This window comes from Xiphophorus couchianus, chromosome 17 (genome assembly GCF_001444195.1).
Source record: "Xiphophorus couchianus chromosome 17, X_couchianus-1.0, whole genome shotgun sequence".
In the NCBI taxonomy this organism is placed as follows: Eukaryota; Metazoa; Chordata; class Actinopteri; order Cyprinodontiformes; family Poeciliidae; genus Xiphophorus; species Xiphophorus couchianus.
The window spans coordinates 13,770,236-13,790,282 of NC_040244.1; the positions used below are offsets into that span (position 1 = coordinate 13,770,236).

Below are 20,047 nucleotides of genomic sequence, written 5' to 3' on the forward strand. Positions count from 1 at the left end.
ATGTCGTTCCGTCCGACGGCTTCAACCCCTCTACACTATATATGTTTCTAATAAACTATTGACGGTTTAATTTGTTTGAAATGGAGCTAGGCGATTGCTAGGTATGCTTGCGAATTTTGTTGACCAATTCTTAAACACTGTATTTCGACTCAGTTTACATAAACACATATACTTGTCTTAAAATATTTTAATTGACTAATATTTCTTTTCCTCTCAGAGATGTGCTGTGACAAAATTGCTACTTTTAGTTTACAATAAATAAAATCTGCTCTTAACTTGATGCAGCTAGCTTGGAGGCTAGTTAGCCAGCTAGCAAGTGAATCGCTCGTTGCAACATTATTTTTTATTTTTAAAAAGAAAAAAACATTAAATTGTGCACCACCCCAAGATTAAAATAAATTAGACATTTACATAATTGGTTTTTTTTTTAAAAAGATACAGTTAAACATCTTTAAAGCAGCTAATTACCCAGCTAACAGAAATTCACCTGTGTTATGCCTAATGGTATGATTGCTATGGCTAACGTCAGACTCTTGTGCAAGAAGCAATTGGTGATGTTTGGCAGATTCTCAGGACAATGGACTTCAAATGTAACCTGTGTGTGTGTGTATGCATTTTTAACTGACCTACTTTATCAAAATGGCTCACAGAGTCATTAAATCACACCAGCAACCTCAGTTTGACAGGACACTGACAGGACAATGCCAAAGAGAGAGAATGATAATAAAAAAAGGAAGGCGGATTATATAATATTTTAAACCCAGAATGCTTCCTTTATTATTCTATATTGTTACCACCTTCCCCTTTACTATCACTTCCACTATAAACCACTGTCACCACCCTAACATTTGGAATCTTACCCCTATGGTTGCTTATGTTTGTTATTTTTACTTCACCAACCCCCCTTTTTGTCTTGAAGACCAACCTGTCTTTAATTTTTTTTCCTGTTCCATTCTAACATTTTGCTTTGCTTTTCCTTTTTCCTTTTTGCCAGCGTCTGTGCTCTCTCATTCTTTCTATGCTTTGAAGAAGAGCTGAAAAATCCTGAGGGTGATGTATCCTAGCAACAGTAATATCCAACTTATTCAGCAGAGGGATGAACCAAATGTAATATTTGGGAAGAAAGGGTATTTCTAATCAAATGCTTTGGACGAAGAGGTTGAAATAAATGCTGGAGGTATTACTACACTAAGAAGGTTAAGCTTAAAAACTTCCTGAGGTGATATGTATTATGTATATACAGTATATATATGTATGTATGTATGTATGTATGTATGTATGTATTAAACTTATGAAGGGTTGCTTAAATCTGTGTACTGTACAGAAAGGACTACAAAATACGTGGTTGGGACAAACTGTGACATGTATTAAATATAACTGAATTTGAAATGCAAAACTGAACCTGGAAGAGAAATATACACTAAAACTGCCCCTCTGTTTCCAAGTAGCAATGGAACACGAAAAACGAATCATAACAGAAACCAAATAAGCTAACATTAGGATTGCTGCACAGCTATCTGCTACAAGACATTAGAAAAGCATCAGATTAACTTTCCAATAGACTATTTCTTGTAATTTTGTTGGACAGATTATGATCTGGAAATTGCCTTTCAGCATATATTCAAAAAGGTGATCATTCATACTTCCCTTACATTTAACTTGATTTAGTTTCAGGAAAGTAAGGAGGTTCTAAAAGTAAACACCAGGACTGTCTCCTTATTAGAATAACAAATTATGTTAAAGGTGAGTTTGTTTCATCTTATGAAGCATCTTGATTGTTTGGTACAATTGGAAAATCATTTGTCCAGAGAAGTAAAAGGTGAGAGCTACCATGAGTTCGGTGTGTTGTCAACCGAGAAGCATCCAGATACAATCCAGTGGTGATGTTGGTTTTCATCCAGTCAAGTGTTTTCCTCCTAATTGTGTCCAAAATCTCAGGGGGAAAAAAGTGGGATCAAAACATATACCAAAAACAACTTCGTTCATAAAATTGATCTGTGGATTCGTCCCTATGGAGCAATATATCACAAGGCCATTAGCAACAATCAAATGGTCGGAAAACTCCTGTCTTTACCCCACTGAGAATCTGTGATTCTTAAAAAGAAGGTGGATAAATAGAAACCAACTATCTAAAATACTAATGGGTCACCACCAGCCAGGATTTGGCCCAGAACTAACATCCAGCATCAACTTCCAGAGAGAACGACAGGAGCTATGAAGAAGAATAGTTCAACACTGGAAACATTGACATATTTGCTAATAAAAAGTGCTTGGAGTATACAAAATGTTTTTACTCTGTCTTCGCCACGTCATAAAAACATAAGAACATTTGCGTCAACACCAAAACTGTTAAGTCATGACTGTAGATGCAAAGGAGCACAATCTTAGCAAAAAATGCTGGTGTCCTCTTTACTCCAGCATTGACATGGGGGATTCATTGTTCTGTTTTACAAAAACCCTGCAATAAGACACCAAAATCCCACTTGAGGGAGGAGATGAAACAAGAGGTGGAGTTTTAAAGGAGCAACTGGGCTGTTAAAAGAAAAACAAGTGACTCACTCACTTAAGGTAGAGTTCTTCGACAAAACACAGGTGAGTAAAGCCACTCAAATGCCCTTCAACAAGATTCTTATAACCTCCTGTACAACCAAATGTCTTTACTAATTCATTTTGATGGATTTTAAAGTAATGTTACAATCTTGTGAAGAGTTACTGCTGATTTTTACAGTCCTCCCTCACCCTTTTGATTCCAGTGAGTGAACATGGCGACTGCTTCCAGTTTCTTATCCGAAGAACAGTTTCTGTGCTCCATCTGTCTGGATGTGTTCACAGATCCGGTCACCATACCATGCGGACACAACTTCTGTAAGACGTGCATCACAAAGCACTGGAACATCAGCCGCCACCAGCAGTGTCCGCTGTGTAAGGAACAGTTTGATCCCAAACCAGCTCTGCGGATCAACACCTTCATATCCGAGATGGCTTCTCACTTCAGGAATGCCAGGAGCTTGTCAGGACAAGTATCGGCCGGCTCAGGAGGGATTCTGTGTGAAGTGTGCACCAAACCCAAACAGAAAGCCTTTAAGTCCTGCCTGGCGTGTGCTACTGCCTATTGCCATACTCACCTGGAGCCTCATACGAGAATCACAGTGCTGAAGAGACATACATTGATCAATCCAGTCATGAAACTGGAGACCATGATGTGTGGGAAGCATGAGAGGCCTCTGGAGCTGTTCTGCAAGACCGATCGGAGGTGCATATGTCCAAGCTGTGCTGCGTCCGACCACAAGAAGCATCGGGTTGTCGCTCTGATGGAAGAGTGTAAAGAAAAGAAGAAAGAGCTGGAGAAGACCAGAGTTTGTATTGAGGAGATGATTCAGGGGAGATTACTAAAGATGGAGCAGTTTAAGCAGTCGGTGAAGCTCAGCAAGCGGAATGCGGAGGAAGTGACAGCAGCTGTTGCGGAGGACTGTTCGGATCTCATCAATGCTGCAAGAAAAAGTCTGGATCATTTCATCAACGTGATTGTACAGAAGCAGAAAGCAACAGAAGAACAGGCAGAAGGTTTCATAAAGGAGCTGGAAGAGGAAATCTCCACGCTGATGAAGAAAAGATCTGAGCTGATGCAGCTGTCGCAAATCGAAGACCACTTCCATCTGCTCCAAAACACCCTAACAATGACGGTTACCGCCAAGGACTGGACCAAGGTCAGAGTCCAGTCCTCCTGCGATGCGACAGTGAGGACGGCTGCAGCTCAACTGGAGACGATCAGAACAGAGATGAAGAAGCTCTGCGCTCGCATTGAACTTGCGAGAGTCCGGCTGTATGTAGTGGACGTGACTCTGGATCCGAATACTGCAAACCCCTATCTGGTGATGTCCGACGATGGGAAAACTGTACGATGCAGTGATGTTACACAGGTCCTCCCAGACAAGCCAGAGAGACTGTCAGCCTTTGGAATCTTGGGAAAGCAAAGTTTCTCCTCAGGACGATTTTACTACGAAGTTGAAGTTAAAGGGAAAACTAAATGGGAATTAGGAGTGGTCCAAGAGTCTATTGACAGGAAGGGTGAGAACGCCATTTGCCCTGAAAACGGCTACTGGGCTGTATGGCTAAGAAACAGCCATTACAGAGCTCTTACCGGGCCCTCTGTGCCTCTGGTTTTGGTGTCTGAGCCCCAGAAGGTGGGGGTTTTTGTGGATTATGACGAGGGTCTAGTTTCCTTTTATGATGCTGAGGCAGCACATCTCATCTTCTCCTTTACTAGCTGCAACTTCAGTGAGAAACTCTATCCTTACTTCAGTCCCTGTCCTAGTGACGGTGGCAAAAACTCAGCCCCTCTGATCATTTCCAGCATCAGCCACACATTAAACTGATAGCCCAAATGCAGTCACATATCGCTTTAAGAAAACATTTTTGATTTACTCAAGTTATACTTGACGTAAAAATGTATTGATCTGAGACATTTAAGTGATAAATGAAAAGCAAAAACAGAAGAAATCTGTAAGAGGGAGAAGAGAGAGAATAAACTGAACAGCTTTTGGCTGAACCTCATTTCTAATAATTTTCTACATCTTGTACCCTTTGTTGGTAGTATTACAGTCCGTTACTCCTCCTCCCTCCTCCAGACAGAGTATGAACTGATATCAAATGTTTAACTGTTATCTGAGAGGTACAGAAAGGCCAGCTCTGCTTTAACAACCTTTGTCAACGTCCTTGGGTGGAGAACTGGCAACAGGGACAGCTGGCTGATGGAAACAATAAGTTGAGCTAAACTAATGAGGTTCAACCCCACTTTGAGCTGTATACACCTGATCTAATCCAATAATTCTAGATATTACTCGAGATTTCTTGAGTACATTTGAAATTGTTTAAGATTATTTCTAATCCCAAATAATACAAAATGTTCCAGAGGTATATGAAATGTGTAAAACACAATAATTTCTTTGTGAGACTTTAAATAAATGTGGAATATCGATGTATAGTGATAGATGAGAATGTGAATAACATGACTGGAAAGATCAAATGAGTCACTGAAGGATCTCTGGCGCCCTCTGGTGGTGGTTTAGATTTATTAACAAAACCTAATACTAGCAGTTGTGAAGATATAACGATTTAAAACCTTGCTCTGCCTTGATATTGGTGGCTGGCCAATGCCAGGCAAGCTCTATAGAAACATGAACATTTTAAGAATTTCTTATTTGATTTTTGTTTTGTTCCATCAGCAAATTTAACAAAGATGCAAGTTTTCACTTGGCCAATGATAGGACCACATCTAAATGATTCTTAAGATATCAAAGGATTAGGCCATGGAATAACATATTTGCCTCAACTTTGTTCACATAAGAAATAAATCTGGGAACATCTTGCATAGATTTGGTAATTCTGCATTTCTAACAACATCGACTGAATCTACTAAACTAAACACACACACACACACACACACACAACAGAATTAAGTATGTCATTTGTTTTTATTGTGTTACATGTGACCATAAACTTCAGAGAAGTTACAGTTTCCATGGAGATACAGTAAATATATTCAATTACTTGAATAGGAAAAAGATGTGTGATGCATGTGTGTGGAAGTGAGGCGCCCCAGTTTGGACAGTCCCGTGTGTCTGGTATTAACGTGAAGTGGATTAAAAACGATTGTGTGCATTTTGAAAAATAAAACAAACATTAAATAAGACAAAAGAACAGTGACCTAAAACTTTGAGCTGAAAAACAAATGTTCAACATAAACCCACATACAAAAGAGAAATAAATAAAACGATATTTTACAGACACGGCAACGACGACGTACAGTAAAGATGGCCGCTTCCCTCCACGTTTTGTGTGTTGAAGACAAGGGAGCGAGGGAGACGGGAAGGAAAACTGCACTCTTCCTCCTGTGGCAGGGGATCGGCCTTTGTGTATCTACAGGCGGCGGGTGTCTACCTGTGGAGTCAGACTTCATATGGCACCGTCCACACTACAACTCTACAGTAAACCCAACCACAATCCAAGTCTAAATTCAAACTATACCTTCTGTTGCACCCTGCCCACACCACCTCCTTTAAGCTACAACTTCACCCCATGTCTGACTCTAAAAGGCACTGGTATGTACTTATTTCCACACATTCTACCATCTCAGGCAATGAGGACGCACGGGAAAAAGCAAACACACATACACTCGGGCCAGCCGGGTAACTTCCAGGGGTACAGCTGGCTCCTACGAACGCTACCGGTCTCTGTGTCCCGAAGCTTCCATCGCTTAACAGTCTGCTGACGGCGGAGGCAATCGGATATATGTAAACGTCGACAAGGCTAACATCATAACAGGCGAAGACATAAATAAAAACACATTAAAACAGTGCTGCTAAACTTACCAGGATGTTCTAGTAAAACTCAAACAGGAGGAGGAAAACGGTTTGTGCACAGTGCGAGTGTCCGCGTGCCGCTCCGGAGGCGCCGTCGCCCACCCGGATTATTTACACAGTGACTCCAATCGACTTCTACTCTAGCACACAAAGAGTTTGGCTGCAAGTTTTTTGTACATTTGGAATGCTCTTAACATGGCGACGGTTAGAAAAAGTCTACAAGTCCACGCGCTCCGACGAGGAGCCTCAGAACAGAGTCTATTCTAGGTTACATATTGAAACTTTGAGGCTCAAATGCGCTGGAGGAAGTGACTGATGGTCTTTATCGGACGCGCAGCGGAGCTGCTGCAGTCAGGCAGTGAAGTTCGAACAAAGTGTTGAGCTTTGATTTTGTCTACTCTGAGCCTATTTTTGCCGTATGCTTCTTTTTCTACAGTAAACACTAGTTCCCCACCAATCCAGTTCACATGTTAAACTGTTGCTGGTGCTTGCTTGGCACTCGTTTTTAACTGAAGCACCACAAAAAGAAATAAAGGAGTTATATTTGGGCAAGGTTATTTACTAGAGGTGCACTCATGGACACCAGCAGTCGGATAAAAGGTTGTGAACACCATGTTGTAAAAGTAGATCAGTGCACAGAGTTGTTTTCACACTTGTAATCTTAAACAAAATTAATAAACTCTTGTTTATATGCTGACTGAAACAGCTTGTGCTAAACTCCAATTTGCAGCTATTTAGAAACACCAACAAGACGTAACAGAGTCCATTTGGCATTCTAAAAGACGGCTCATATAGCTATAGCTATGCTCTAAATTATTCATACCCTTCGCAGATTTTGAATTCAAATAATTATTAAAGAAAACAAACAAAAAGAGCCACTTAAAAGATAAAGCAATATAAAAGGAGTATCAGTTTTGAAAAATCAAAGAATATTTGTTTTATTTATATTTTTATTTAAAAAATATATGCTGAAAATAATTTATATTGTATTCTTGTCATTACCCTAATCTTTAGCACAGATCCTGTGTCACTTAAATTAGGACTTCAATACTTTAATGGTACTTCCAACCAGAAGAAAAACTGTTGATAGCATTACTTACAAACTAAAAGTGATGGGGTTCTCAACTCCAGACTTGTATCAACTTTTGCTTCCAAGTCGGAAGGTCTCAATCAAACCACAGGTGTCGACTTTGCGTGCAGACTCTACTCTCTGTGGTAAATACAGATTTATCATTCATTTTCTGTCATCTCTAACAGCGTACAATTAACTGGAACCAAATTGAAATGCGGAAAAAGTTCAAATAGTGTCGACTTAAACCAACAGGAAGCATGCTAACATCAGCTTACCACGTTAACACTGATCATCCTGCATAGAAACATTATTACCGGAACATTCAGATATATATTTAGAAACAAATGATAAAATCATGAAGGTGTCACTCATTATTAAATGAACCACATTTAAATGAATTGGATGAGTAACCAATTATATTAGGACACCTGGTTGACGATAACAAGATGAATGACGTGCTTTAGCTCGTTTTTGTTGGATTTCCTATAGAGCCAGTTAAAAACCGGCTACAGCACCAGATGCAGTTCAACACTAGAACCGGCTTGGTAGAAACATTGTTAATAAGAGTAATAATAAACGGCACCCTTTCAAACTTAGATGTGAGGTTTTTATACTTAAGTTGTTAAAGAGATGTTAAAATAGTGAGCATAAAAAAGCATTTGTTCTCACTTTAACCTTGAAGAAACTACCAATACTACAAAGTTAGACTTAAGAAGACAGAGTGCTGCTCTAAGATTCTTTATTACTAATCTCAACAAAAAGATCGGCTGGCTTAAATTAGAACTGTAAAAGGGCAGTGGTCACTGGGGTGTTTTAAAAAGACTTCATATATATATATAATTTTTTATCTTCTTGATTAGAGCATCAGTCTGTCTCAATGCTGAGGCGAGACCAAAGTGAATGTCCCACATTTCCAGTGCATTTGTGCCATAAGACAAAAATGGTCTCCAAAGGGTTAAAGTTCGCTACTTACAATATACACATAGGATGTGTCAAATGTGATCTATTCTGTTTTTCTCTCTAAACAATAACTTTGTATGCAAAAAGCGGAGTGCTATAGCTTCTGTTCCTTTTGTCCCTTGTGTTATTCTCACTGTCTTCTATTTCCAGATGTGGAATCGAGGGTGAATATAAGAGGATCTGATCACACAAAAATAAAAGTTGCACACATTGGACCACTCTGTTTTTCTTTCCCTTTTTTTCCATCGCGTTGGTTTGTTTTCTGTTCTGAGCAGGCTTCAGTAAAACACAAGATGAGATAGGAAAACAGAAAAGAGAAATAGAAAAAAAAAAGCACTAACATTAAAGGGATCTCGTGTGCGTGTGTTACAATCTGACCTGTGGTCCTTGTTTTTGTGTTTAAAACGTCCCTGTCGTTTGAGGTGAAATGTGAAACATCAGAATAGCATCACTCCATTTAAAAAAAAAAGAGCAAAAATAATGAAACAGCTAATAAAAAATGGCTGCTGTCTTTGCCTTTGACATCAAGGCAAGTTAATAAAAAACAGAAAGAAAAAAAAATCCCGAGAGGCAGTCGAGCCTTTTTTCCATGCGAAATCCCCTCACCGCTGCTCCTCTCTTTGAAATCCGTGCATCTCCGCGGAGATTTGGAATGGTGATGGTTGCGAATAAATACATTAAAAATGGTCTCTTTCCGAGTTCTTCTGCTTTTCCAGGACACAAAGGTATGGGTTTGTTAAGCGGAGAGAAAGAGTGAGCTGGAGGTCCGCTCGTCTAAAAATCTCCGGTATGTGTGTGTGAGAGAGAGAGGGAGTTAGGGTGAAGCCTTGTGGCCGCTACTTGAAAATGTAGTTGATGAGAACCTGAAGGACGACGAGGCAGGCGATGACGACGTAGTCCCGCTGCTGGAGGAAGGAAGTGTTCTCCGCCCGGCCTGCTGAACGCATCCGGAGCGCCGCGACGCTCCTTCACAACACAGATAGGAACCTTTAGCGTGCGCGGCACCGAGACACGTTTGTGTCACGGGACGATTCGAGTTCTTCCTCACCTGTTAATGTCCTCCTGCGTCTGCTTTATGGAGTCGATGGCACTTTGAAGTTCGCTGAGGTCTGGACCCTTTTTCCTCAGCCGACTGTTATGCTTGCTTTTGTGTCCTGCAACAACATAAATTGCCGTTTTTGTCATTATCAGGGTACCGACTAATACTCCATACATTTCTAGACCTCCCACTGCTTTAAAATCTAAAAACTAGAATGTCACCGTTATGTTTATCACCGGTCCTAGCGATGGAAAACATGCCCGCAGCATTATGCTGCCACTGCTTGATTAAGGAGCATCTGCAAAGTATTCAAAGTGCTATTTACTTGTATTTTAATTTTTTTTTTCATATAGATATATTTATGTCTAATAAAGTTGTTGATGATGTTGATAAGCCATTTTGTTACGCTACGTCCTTATCTTAAATGTATTAAATCCACTTTTTTCTCAAAATTTGACACAAAATGCAGTAAAAAGGTGATATTTTTGCTAATTTGTTAAAATTAAGAAACAAAACATACAGAAAAAATTATTAAGTATTCACAGCTTTTTTTCTACGTTCTCTTGAAGCACCTTTGATGGCAAACACAGCCTCTAGTCTTCTTGGGCGTGTCTAAAAGATTTGAATGTTTTGGAGTATTTTCAACATTCTTCATAAACCTTTGCTTTAGTCCACAATTTATTCTTTTCTTATCCCAATTATTTTTTGTTGTATCTGTGTGCCCTTTACTTCACTGATGACAACCATGAATTTGGTCATTGTGGGACAAATTTCACTCTGTTCTATGATGTGAAGCTTTTTCAGTGCTGCCCATTATGCAAACTACATGTATTTCTGTTTAGAATCCATTTTACAACTTCAGAAAATGCTAGAAAACGCCACAGAAATTCTAAAAAGAAGTCCACTGAGCGGTATAATTCCGTCCCATTCATCTAGCCGTGTTTGCATATCGACACGCTCGATGAGGCTGACTCACGTTCGCTCCCCGATGAGTCATGGCGATCAGGTTCTGGTGAGGAGCAGCCGCTCTCCGGGCTCTTGGGCTTGTCGCTCTTGTGTTTTCTCTTTGGCACCGTTACCTGATTAGCCATTCGCAGATGGACACACACAAACATATGTGATAAACAGTTGGAACGTTATCAGCCAGCAAAAAGCAGATAAACACACAAATAAAAGGGCAAAGGAGAGAGAATACACAGCGTTAAAATCAGGATTCTTGTGCAGGAAACTCCACCGGTGTCGGCGGATAACGGCGGCTAAGTGACACATGCTGGTGCATTAGTGCAATCATAGCAACACACAGCTAGCACTCAAAAGTAACCGACCAGGCGAGAGTTGGGACACAGAATCTGTTTGCAGTATTGAGGGCAAACTAGCAAACAGCTTGGATTAAACATTTTAGTTAAAATCTGATCAGAAACTCCTTAATTTAAGTTTCTTTTAATAATAAAAACACAATTTTACAAAAAAACAACCCAACTTCAATATTAGGTGCATAATTGAAGAAAACGATCAAATATAATGAAGTGAGTACAAGCAAACAAATTATGTTTATTTGTCTTTTCCATTTAGAGGAGTACAGCTCTATTTAAGGTGATATAATTAATATATATAGACGCTATTTTTTTTGCCTTCCTGCAGTTTTTTGGAGGGCAAAAAACGTCTGGCCAACGATGACGACCGTTGGTTTCAGCTGTCAAGTTGTTGCTAAGCGAGATATAAAAGAAAAGGGACGCAACGTTTTGCTATTAATTGTCAACACTAACAGCTAGATGAGGTCCAAGGGTTTCACATTTTGCAGGTAAGTAAAAAGTTTTAATAAAAAAAAAAAACTAGCGAGGGAAAAAGAAGTAGATCAGTTATGCTAGCTTGACTTTGACAACGTTAATATGTATATGTGCTGCAGAATTTCTTGCGTGTTAGTTCAATAAAAAAAAAGGCAACCCACACACCAACTCTCTGGCAGATCATCAGTAGAGCAGGTGTTTAAATTAGCTAATCAATCACCGCTGGGTTCAGTCGATCACTGATTAATAATTGCAAAATAAACATCAAGCCTGAAAACGTAAGACCATAACGGACTGAATATTCTGCTCTTCAAGTGGGGAATGTTTTTGGTGTTGAATCCTGAAACATTTAAATATAATCTCAGCTCTGTCGGTTGCTGTGGCAACAGGTCTGCGAGTAGCGTGAAGCCGACAGAGAGCGAGAAGAAAGAAGAATACGAGAGGTTTATTCTTCAACGTTATTTTCCCTTTGCCATGGCGCACTGCACTGAATTAATAACACTTACATCTCCAGTTTCATTTTGTGAACAGAACTGCTCTACCACAGAAGCGCGGCTATGGCTATGGATGGCGAGTAAAAGGCCTGTCTTTTTCCCCTCCAGCGTTTGTGCTCATGTGTGAAACTTTTGGATTTAAACAATAACAGTTAACGTGTCTGCAACACTGGCTGCTACTGGTTGTTGCATCTGGAAAATCGCTACTAAACACTGAACATTTCGCCGCCTTCTAAAATGAATTTAAACTACTTTAAGGGTTTGTGTTTGATGAGTCATGCAGACACAACAATGAAACAATGAGGTGAGGAGGACAGAGCAGCCGGTGTAAGAGAAAAAGTTTTAGATAATGGATTAAAAAAAACAAAGGCACACAAGAGTCCAGGCTATGATGGCGGCAGCGGGGAGGTGGTGGCACAAAGAGATGAAGCGACAATGGAGGCGGTGCGCCGGCTGATGCGTGAAAGGCGGATGAGGCGGTGGCATGCTTTGTCACCGGGACAACATACCTGGCACTTGCAATTGTCCCTCCGCGGCCCCTGGTTACTCAGACTAATAAGACTGCCAGAACGTACCATAGGGGTGCGGTGTCGGACCTTGGTCTGGATGCAGCCGTCTATCTCAAACTGAATCAGGTCATTGAGCGGATCCCACGGCCTGGTGCTGAGGAAACACACAAGCAGGAGAAATGAGAAGGCAAAAGAAGAGGAACAGAATCTGTTCTTTAAGTTTCTAAACTGGAGTACCACAAGGCTTGACTTTGGGATTCCTTCCATTTCCCATATTTATTCACAAAATTAGAAGATTATGTCTACAGCTAAAGTGCGGATAAACTCTACTCACTTGGCTTATTCAATGTGATGTGGCCCATTTCCGAGCTTCTAACAGGCTTTCAAGTGCTGTTGGTTCTTATTATGAATAAAACTAACTTTGTGTTTTCCAGAAATGACTCTTGTACTGCTATGGTGTTCCTATTTCTACCCGACCTTACAGAGAGAGAACTATTCTCTCTCTGTAGTATGTTTGGCTGGACGAACAGGTTAACACCCAGGTGTGTTTTTTGCAACATGGCAGAATTGAGTTATTAGTTTACACCTTTGTCATGACATATTCTTTAGTGTACATTAAAGCTTAATTAATAATAATAATATTCCTTTATTTAATCAGGTAAACCCCGTTGAGATCTAGATCTCATTTTCAAGAGGGACCTGAAACAAACTTCACTCCCCGACGGGGAATCGAACCCCGGTCTCCCGCGTGACAGGCGGGGATACTCACCACTGTACTAACGAGGAGATATTAATTCTTCCTGGGAGAGTGAAAATACTGTCTTCTAAATAATCTTGTTTATAAGTCATGTTGATTTTGATATTTTCTATATTGTTTATGTAGTTCAATATAAATGTTGAACTAATACATTAAACATTAATCAAAAGGGTCATGCAAATTGAAGGTCAGATAAAATAGTAATAATATTTAAAAAAAACACAATATTCCTTTGATCACGATAACTCTGCAGTTACAGTAGCCACCAGAAGGTGGCACCCTTACACTTTGCTAAGAAAAAACAAAGAAGCAAATGGGAATAATTTTAAAGAGAAGCTCATTAAGGTTTAACTATTTTTTATAGCTGCATTGAAAATGCCTTATAACTGTAAAACACTTAGATGCTAAAAGTCGAAATTTAGAGACATTTTTTTTGCCCTTGCGGAGGTGAACCTGGGTGCACTGGCTGGTGTGCGGGGCCAGGGAGGAGCCACTCACTCGGCATATCTGTAATGCCACTCTCCGGTGATGGGGTCCTGCTCGAACAGGGCGGGGATCCACTCCTCGCATTTGGCTTTGCGCTCCCGGGCCGCCTTCCTCTGAGCTTCCTCCAGGATGAACTTCTCGTTGGTGGCCTCCGTCTGGTCCTTGTTGTTGATCGCTCGAGTCACGTGCTGCCACAGTCTGGATTTTCATAAATACATTAAAACCCGTTTGGACATTCCTCAAGTTTGTCCTTTCATTCAAATAGTCTGGAAATGTTTAAAAGCAGAACTCTAAAGCGGAAGGGATTAGGATTATCCGAGGACAACGGTGGATGAATTCTTATTCTTATGAATTCTTATTTATGTTTATTAAATAAATCCAAGTGCACCTTTCTGACTCGAAGTCCCCCTGCTCTTCAGGTGGGACGGTGTAGCGCGTCAGCCTGTTCTGCCTCAGCTCCGGCGTCGGGTCCCAGAAGGTATCCATCGTCCCCGTTTTCTTGTCGTTGATGAAGATCTCGCTGTCCTGTGAGAGGAAATTCAAACACGATCATTAGCTGCGTTTCCATTAACCATATAATTGTTAAAATTGGAATTACAAAAATAATTTACTTAATACACCAATGTAGAAAAAAAAGTTTTTCGGTAACACTTTTTTCACATCACACGAGTTATTTGACTATGAAGCGGATGTTACTGCTGGCGGAAACGACAAACAAGACGACAGGAAGTGTTAGAAGGATGTTTTTTAATAACTTATCTCGTGAACAAAATAATTCACGTGTGATTTTAATTGTGTGTCTTATTTAATGAAAACAACGGCATTGCAAAATTGTGTTTTTTTTTTCAACATTGGCAAAATACTGACAAAGTAGCTTGTGAAGCTACTTTCCAGTCCAACCAGCTACTTAAAACCAGGATTTTATAGTGACAGAATAACTGAATGTTTGACTAAAGCTTTACAAAACAACAGAAATCTAAAAAAACACATTCAAGCTACTAAAACAAAACAAATATTCCAGGCAAGAAAAAAAACATACTTAGTGTAATTTAGAACAATATGTGGAGTCATACCCAGTGTCCCTCTAGAGTAGCCAGGACCTCCTTTCCCAGCTTGATCTTCCCAGAGATCTGATTGACACAATCGCTGCTGCCCAGGAACGGCTAAAAAAGACAAGCAAGACGAGGGACAAGAAGCGAAGGGGACGCAAGAGGAATCGAGGACGAGGGAAAACAGGACACAAGATGGAGGTCAAGCACAGGACAGTAAAACCAGAGAAAAGAAATGGACTTACTGTTGTTACTTTGAAAGAACATTGTATTAATGTTTTTTTCCTTTTAAATCAAATTTCTTTAAATATTTACCGATACTGCTTGAAAAGACACTCATAATCTGACAAGAAATCCTGCTGCACTGCCCTGTTAACTTCAATTTTAGTTAATTAGATTGAAAAAAAAAGTTTTTTCTTCTACTGAAGCACTTCGATCAGACTCACTTTTTTTGAAATGAGTGATAGGAATAAACCGCTTGTACTAAAGTCACCTATCCTGTCCTGCACATACCTGCCGCTGGTTCATGACAGGGTAAAGCAGTTGGTAATGGTGGGGTTGGGTCATAGGGTTGGGTAAAGAGGTGGGACAGGCGGAAATGTTGACGGAGGAGCGGGACAATCAAAGACATCGCATAAGAAACATTTCTGCTCCTTTTACACTGACCATCTCCCAGTCTATGATGACCGCCACGAGTCTTGCAAACGTACCTTGAGTTTGAACTCCAGCTGAGCGCTGTAGCCCGTTTTCTCACACGCAATGGTGATCTGACCTCCCAGCTCCAAGGTCATGGTTCCGTACAGTATGCCTTTCATATAAAAACATGTTCCAGTCAATATAGATCAGCCAGATGCGCAGTTAAACAAAGGTTTGTGGCGTGCGCTCTGACCTTTACAGTGCGCATAGGGCATGTTCATAACATAGTCCTCCCCTCGGTTGAGGAAGGTGAGCCGAGCCTCTCCGTCTAAAATGGCTGACAGGGAGTTTCCTGGCATGGGAGAGGAAACTCATCAGTGCTCTGTGAATGTTAATGAGGTGAGAATTAAGGCGGCTGAGGTTGTTTGTACCGTAGAACTTGGACTTGGCGAGGATGCTGCCGCTGAGGCAGAACCCGTCTTTCCTGTTGCTGACGTAGAAGGCCGACACTGGCGGATGGTGAGAGACCTGGGAAGAAAGGTTTTTACCCACAAGTCAACTTTGATTTAGTTATACACTTTCTTCCTGTAGGTCCCAAAATGGTGCATCTTACAAAAGTCATGCAAATTCAACATTTCTTTTCAACTTTTACTGCATGTAATCTACTGAATAACTTCAGACCTACCCACAGATATAAAGTTTTCAGATATAGTCGCCTTCTTAAAATAATGGATGCAAATGACTGAAACCTGGACAAGTCTAATTTATGGAAGTAAAAATGAATAATTTCAACCAGCCAATAAATGTGATATTCATCGCAATGTAAACTTCTCATCAGCACTGTATGCTTGCTGCTGCTGTAGGTGGTGGTACCTGTTCTGCGATGTAAAAAGTCTTGCTGTTGGTCTTCTGATGGAGCCACATGCACCGGTACGTCTCTCCAATGATGGGGTTGTACGGCTTCTTCAACCCCTGTGGATTAAAACAAAAACATGATTCAGCAGAGCAAAATAAATATAATAAATAAAAAAATGTGAAGTGAGTCAAACTGACCTTTGGCTTTTTGTAAAATCCAGAGATGTACCATTTCACCACCTTCTTCATCCGGTTGTAGGCATTCTCTTCAACTGCAGCTCTGGAACAAGCAAAATCGACTTTTGCCTGAGCCATGTTTTCGTAACAACCACATCTTCTCCATTGACAGTGCATTTATTGAACAGAAAACACAGGAAGCTCTTACTCAGACAGGAAGTCTGCGTGGTAGTAGTAGTCGGACAGCTTGTCCAGGAAGGACCTCGGCTCCAGGATGAAGGTGGGCAGGACGACCTTGGACAGATCCATGCCTGGCCGCACCTGCTTCAGCAGAGTCCAGATCAGAGACTTATTCTCCTCGGACACGGTCTCCGTCTGTGCAGCCTCGCCGGCCTGAAACGGAGCAAGTCGACGATGTTAGCTAAAACATCCATAACCAAAACCAACTAACTGTGGTGTGCCAACACTAAGTCCCACTGAGGCTGCTAAGTCTCTTGTCAATGTGAAGGTTTCATTGAGCTTCCACCAAGTGTTTCATTTGTACGCTGATAGACTCTCAGAATGGAAATGAGAGTTAGCACTTTCACACTTGCCATCGTCTCACCGAAGTCTCTTAGACAGAGCGAATTGCAGATACTATGATCACAGAATGACATGTTGTGTAGAAACATTAAAAATAAAGCTTTTTATGATTCTACAGTTCAAGATTGAGATGAAAATGGTTGAAATCCTTTGAGGACATAACGAAAGTTTAATGTAAAGCCATACCTCCCCCAGCTCTTCGTGCGACTGCTCCATGTACGGGGTTTCCCGCAGGTGCTCGTTGGGGTCCAGGTCGATGTACGAGTCGTCCTGGCGCTCCGATGTGTCGCTGTCGCTCTCCTCCAGGCCCTCAGGGTCCGACTCCTCGTGGTCCTGTTCGCCCTCCCGGTCCGACTTGTCCGAGTACAGGTCCGGGTCTTTTAGGTGGTCACTGTCGTTGAACCTGAGACGAGACGAGACGGTTCGGGTGTGAAGGGAAACAGATTCGCCAAGTCAATAATCAGTAAGTGGATCCCCTGGATTCTTTCATAACTACCTGTCAAGGATAAATGGTTTTCAAACTATTTTGCCAGTACATAAGTGCAGACTAAAACTAATATTTGTTGTAATGTCAACTCTATATGCGTCTCTCTGTCCAGTAGTGTAGGTCGTGTGCGCTCACTGGAAGCCTTGCATGTTGTGGGCTCTGAGGAGGCTGTAGAAGTTAATAGAGTGCTCTCCACCGGCGGACACTGTGCTTATGTCCTCCTTCCCCTCCCGGATCATGGTCCTCTTCAGCAGGCTGGAGCACTTCAGGGCCAGCTCCAAGGCATCCATCCAGCATCGACCTGAGTGAAACCGTCCCAATTACACACCCACACGTCAGGAACAAAACTGCACAAGGTGCTACACTAAAAAAATCACTAAAAAACCTTAATTTTGGATTATCGTAACTCAAAAAAATATGTTTTATATCCCTTCCTGGAACACTTTTTCTCAATACGGGATTGTGGAATAAGTGGAATGTAAAGATTTTTAACAAATGCAAAATAGAGGCGTGTGACCAGAGAAATTAGTTATTCTTCAGAATCAGATGAATACAATTCCACGATGGACATAGTGTTAACTTTCAAAGGATCTTTTAGAATAAAATATTAAAGTCTTAGAGTACAGTTCTTACTGTATTTATAGATTAATAGTGATGCAGAAAAGGCATAACTTTTAACTTTTTTGGACAAATTCATGATATTGTTATCCATTAAGCATTTTATGTGAGGACAGTTAAACCTTTATGTTATCAAAAAGTGGAATTAAAATATTTGTTGGTTTCTAAACCAACAAATAGATTTAGATTTCTTGAAAAGTAACCTAAATCAGTAAAAAATTAACAAAGGTCAGAATCTGTTTGGTGATTATCAACTTAAATATGTTTTCTTGCAAGTGTTCAAAGGTTCAAAAGGTAGACCCAATGAACCTTAATGGTTGAAATAATGTTCCAGTTTGAATCATTCCAGCACCACGGAGAGAGACTCTGTGAAGCAAGACGGAACGGCTCTCCATGTTTCAGCACCAGGGACAGCATAATAAATGCTGCGACTCCTCCTGTTTTCTCTAAACCCCTAGAGCACAAGTATCAAACTCCAGTCCTGGAGGGCCACTGCCCTGCAACTTTTAGATGTGCCTCTGCTGCACCACGCCTGAATAGAATAATTAGGTCATTAAGGCTCTGGAGAACTGATCTACACAAGGAGGAGGTGATTAAGCCATTTCATTCCAGTGTTTTGTATCTGTGGCACATTTAAAAACGGCAGGACACCGACCCTTGAGGACTGGAGTTTGACACCCTTGATCTAGAGAGATTGCACTCAAACAACATTAAATGTAGGTAAAACATAATATATTTTTATTATTTAGCTTGGTCTGAAAAGAGAAATTTTCCCACACTCACTCACATAAAAGTCCCATTTAAACACTGAAGTTTGAAGTTCTGACAAAACAAAATGGGCAAAAGTTAAAGCAGTGTGAAGACTTTTGCAAATGATTGTGTGGATTTACTTACGCCACAGACATATTTACTCTATGCTTGGCTTGTCACGATACATTTTGCAGGACGATAAATTGTCCCTGAAATCCTGTAGTTTTTTTGTTGTTGTTTTTTTTTACCCCTCCAGGGGGTCTTTTGTGGGCTCTAGTGTCCCTTATATGATAGTAGGCCGACAGGAAAGGGGGAAGGAGAGGGGGGAAGACATGCGGCAAATGTCGTCGGGTCCGGGAGTCGAACCCGCAACGGCCGCGTCGAGGACTCAGGGCCTCCAAATACGGGTCGCGCTAACCGCTACGCCACCACGGCACACCCCAATAATCCTGTAGTTTTGAGAGCTTTTTTTTACTAATGTAAAGACAATGGCAGACATTAGTAAGTTCCAATAAACTTTCATTTAGTACATAACACTCCACACTGCCACTGGAAGACAAATATCTACAGCAAAATTGCTGAAAACAAAATTGTTCTTCAAAAAATATGAAATCCTCAGAATGGTAATTATTCAGTTCATTTTAATTCATCATGCGGTTAATTTATTCGTTTCTTAATGCGACTGAAGACAGCATTGGGTTAGATCGGTTAGTTTACTTTAGCGGCGGAGTCAGAGATTGATGTGTGAATGACAATCCGTCTCTCACCATCAGACTCTGATGCGGCGCGGAAGATGAGGTGGCTGCTGGGTAACGGCTGCGTGATGGAGCCCACTGCCTCTCCTTTAGGACCCTGAGGACAGAAAGGGACAGCGTGTTGAAAACAATTACAGAGCTTCAGGCTGACGTGACGGACCACGTCACTTCTGAGATCCGGCGCCGACTCTTTGGCAGATTCTCATTTCAGTTAATATGTTTACACTTTTGATTTATATTACCGTTTAGTTAATTCGATCCTAAATATAAACCACAGTGGATGTGTCAATTATGCAAACATGAGAGGGCTCAGAGGGGGCAGATGCAGGATGAGTGAGAAGCTAAATTTGGTGATGAACAGCTGAACAGCGGCTAATGAACAGCGGAGCAGGGCAGCTCTCTTCAGAACGAGAAAAAAAAACAAAAAAACGCTGGAGAGCTTTTATGGTCAGTGATGAATAAGTAATTACAGCTGGAGTGGCCCCATTGAGAGCCGGGGACTGAGGAGCAAACGGCGCGTGGGCTGCCAAATCTGAAAATGGCTTCCTGGACAAATCATTTTCTTTTGTCTGTCCTAAATTACAGCAGGATGCTCTCATAATTATGACTTAATATCCACTTCTGGGTTTCAAATCCCAACCAGGCTTCTTTCTTTCTTTTGTTTTCCTCTGG

General features: G+C 40.9%; 2 protein-coding genes and 1 non-coding gene across 13 annotated transcripts in view; 1 reads left to right on the forward strand and 2 right to left on the reverse strand.

The window, feature by feature from the left end:
* Window positions 1–2,521: 2,521 nt before the first annotated feature.
* LOC114160888 (E3 ubiquitin-protein ligase TRIM21-like) lies at window positions 2,522–8,727 on the forward strand. Its single transcript, XM_028043804.1, has 2 exons — window positions 2,522–2,592; window positions 2,754–8,727. The coding sequence occupies exon 2, from the start codon at window positions 2,763–2,765 to the stop codon at window positions 4,374–4,376; it is 1,614 nt and encodes a 537-aa protein (XP_027899605.1). The 5' UTR covers window positions 2,522–2,592; window positions 2,754–2,762; the 3' UTR covers window positions 4,377–8,727.
* Window positions 5,456–20,047, reverse strand: part of osbpl8 (oxysterol binding protein-like 8) — a 73,791-nt gene continuing 59,199 nt past the window's right edge. For 7 of the 11 annotated variants that reach the window (XM_028043787.1, XM_028043790.1, XM_028043789.1 and 4 more), the window contains 17 exons: window positions 19,388–19,472; window positions 17,388–17,553; window positions 16,952–17,168; window positions 16,392–16,576; window positions 16,205–16,286; window positions 16,025–16,123; window positions 15,583–15,679; window positions 15,405–15,503; window positions 15,226–15,323; window positions 15,029–15,034; window positions 14,540–14,629; window positions 13,855–13,991; window positions 13,479–13,664; window positions 12,224–12,377; window positions 10,410–10,512; window positions 9,443–9,548; window positions 5,456–9,360 (listed from right to left, as the gene is read on the reverse strand). In XM_028043787.1, coding sequence (XP_027899588.1) covers window positions 9,231–9,360; window positions 9,443–9,548; window positions 10,410–10,512; window positions 12,224–12,377; window positions 13,479–13,664; window positions 13,855–13,991; window positions 14,540–14,629; window positions 15,029–15,034; window positions 15,226–15,323; window positions 15,405–15,503; window positions 15,583–15,679; window positions 16,025–16,123; window positions 16,205–16,286; window positions 16,392–16,576; window positions 16,952–17,168; window positions 17,388–17,553; window positions 19,388–19,472 — 2,040 coding nt within the window. In that variant the 3' untranslated portion in view covers window positions 5,456–9,230. The remainder of the gene's footprint in view (window positions 9,361–9,442; window positions 9,549–10,409; window positions 10,513–12,223; window positions 12,378–13,478; window positions 13,665–13,854; window positions 13,992–14,539; window positions 14,630–15,028; window positions 15,035–15,225; window positions 15,324–15,404; window positions 15,504–15,582; window positions 15,680–16,024; window positions 16,124–16,204; window positions 16,287–16,391; window positions 16,577–16,951; window positions 17,169–17,387; window positions 17,554–19,387; window positions 19,473–20,047) is intronic. The other 4 variants (XM_028043793.1, XM_028043798.1, XM_028043792.1 and 1 more) reach the window with 3 other exon arrangements.
* On the reverse strand, window positions 12,938–13,009 carry trnad-guc (transfer RNA aspartic acid (anticodon GUC)). The gene has a single exon. It is a non-coding gene; the product is annotated as a tRNA-Asp (tRNA).

Excerpts from the sequence above, each read along its gene's own strand:
- LOC114160888 (XM_028043804.1), top strand. The coding sequence starts at position 2,763 with ATGGCGACTGCTTCCAGTTTCTTATCCGAAGAACAGTTTCTGTGCTCC.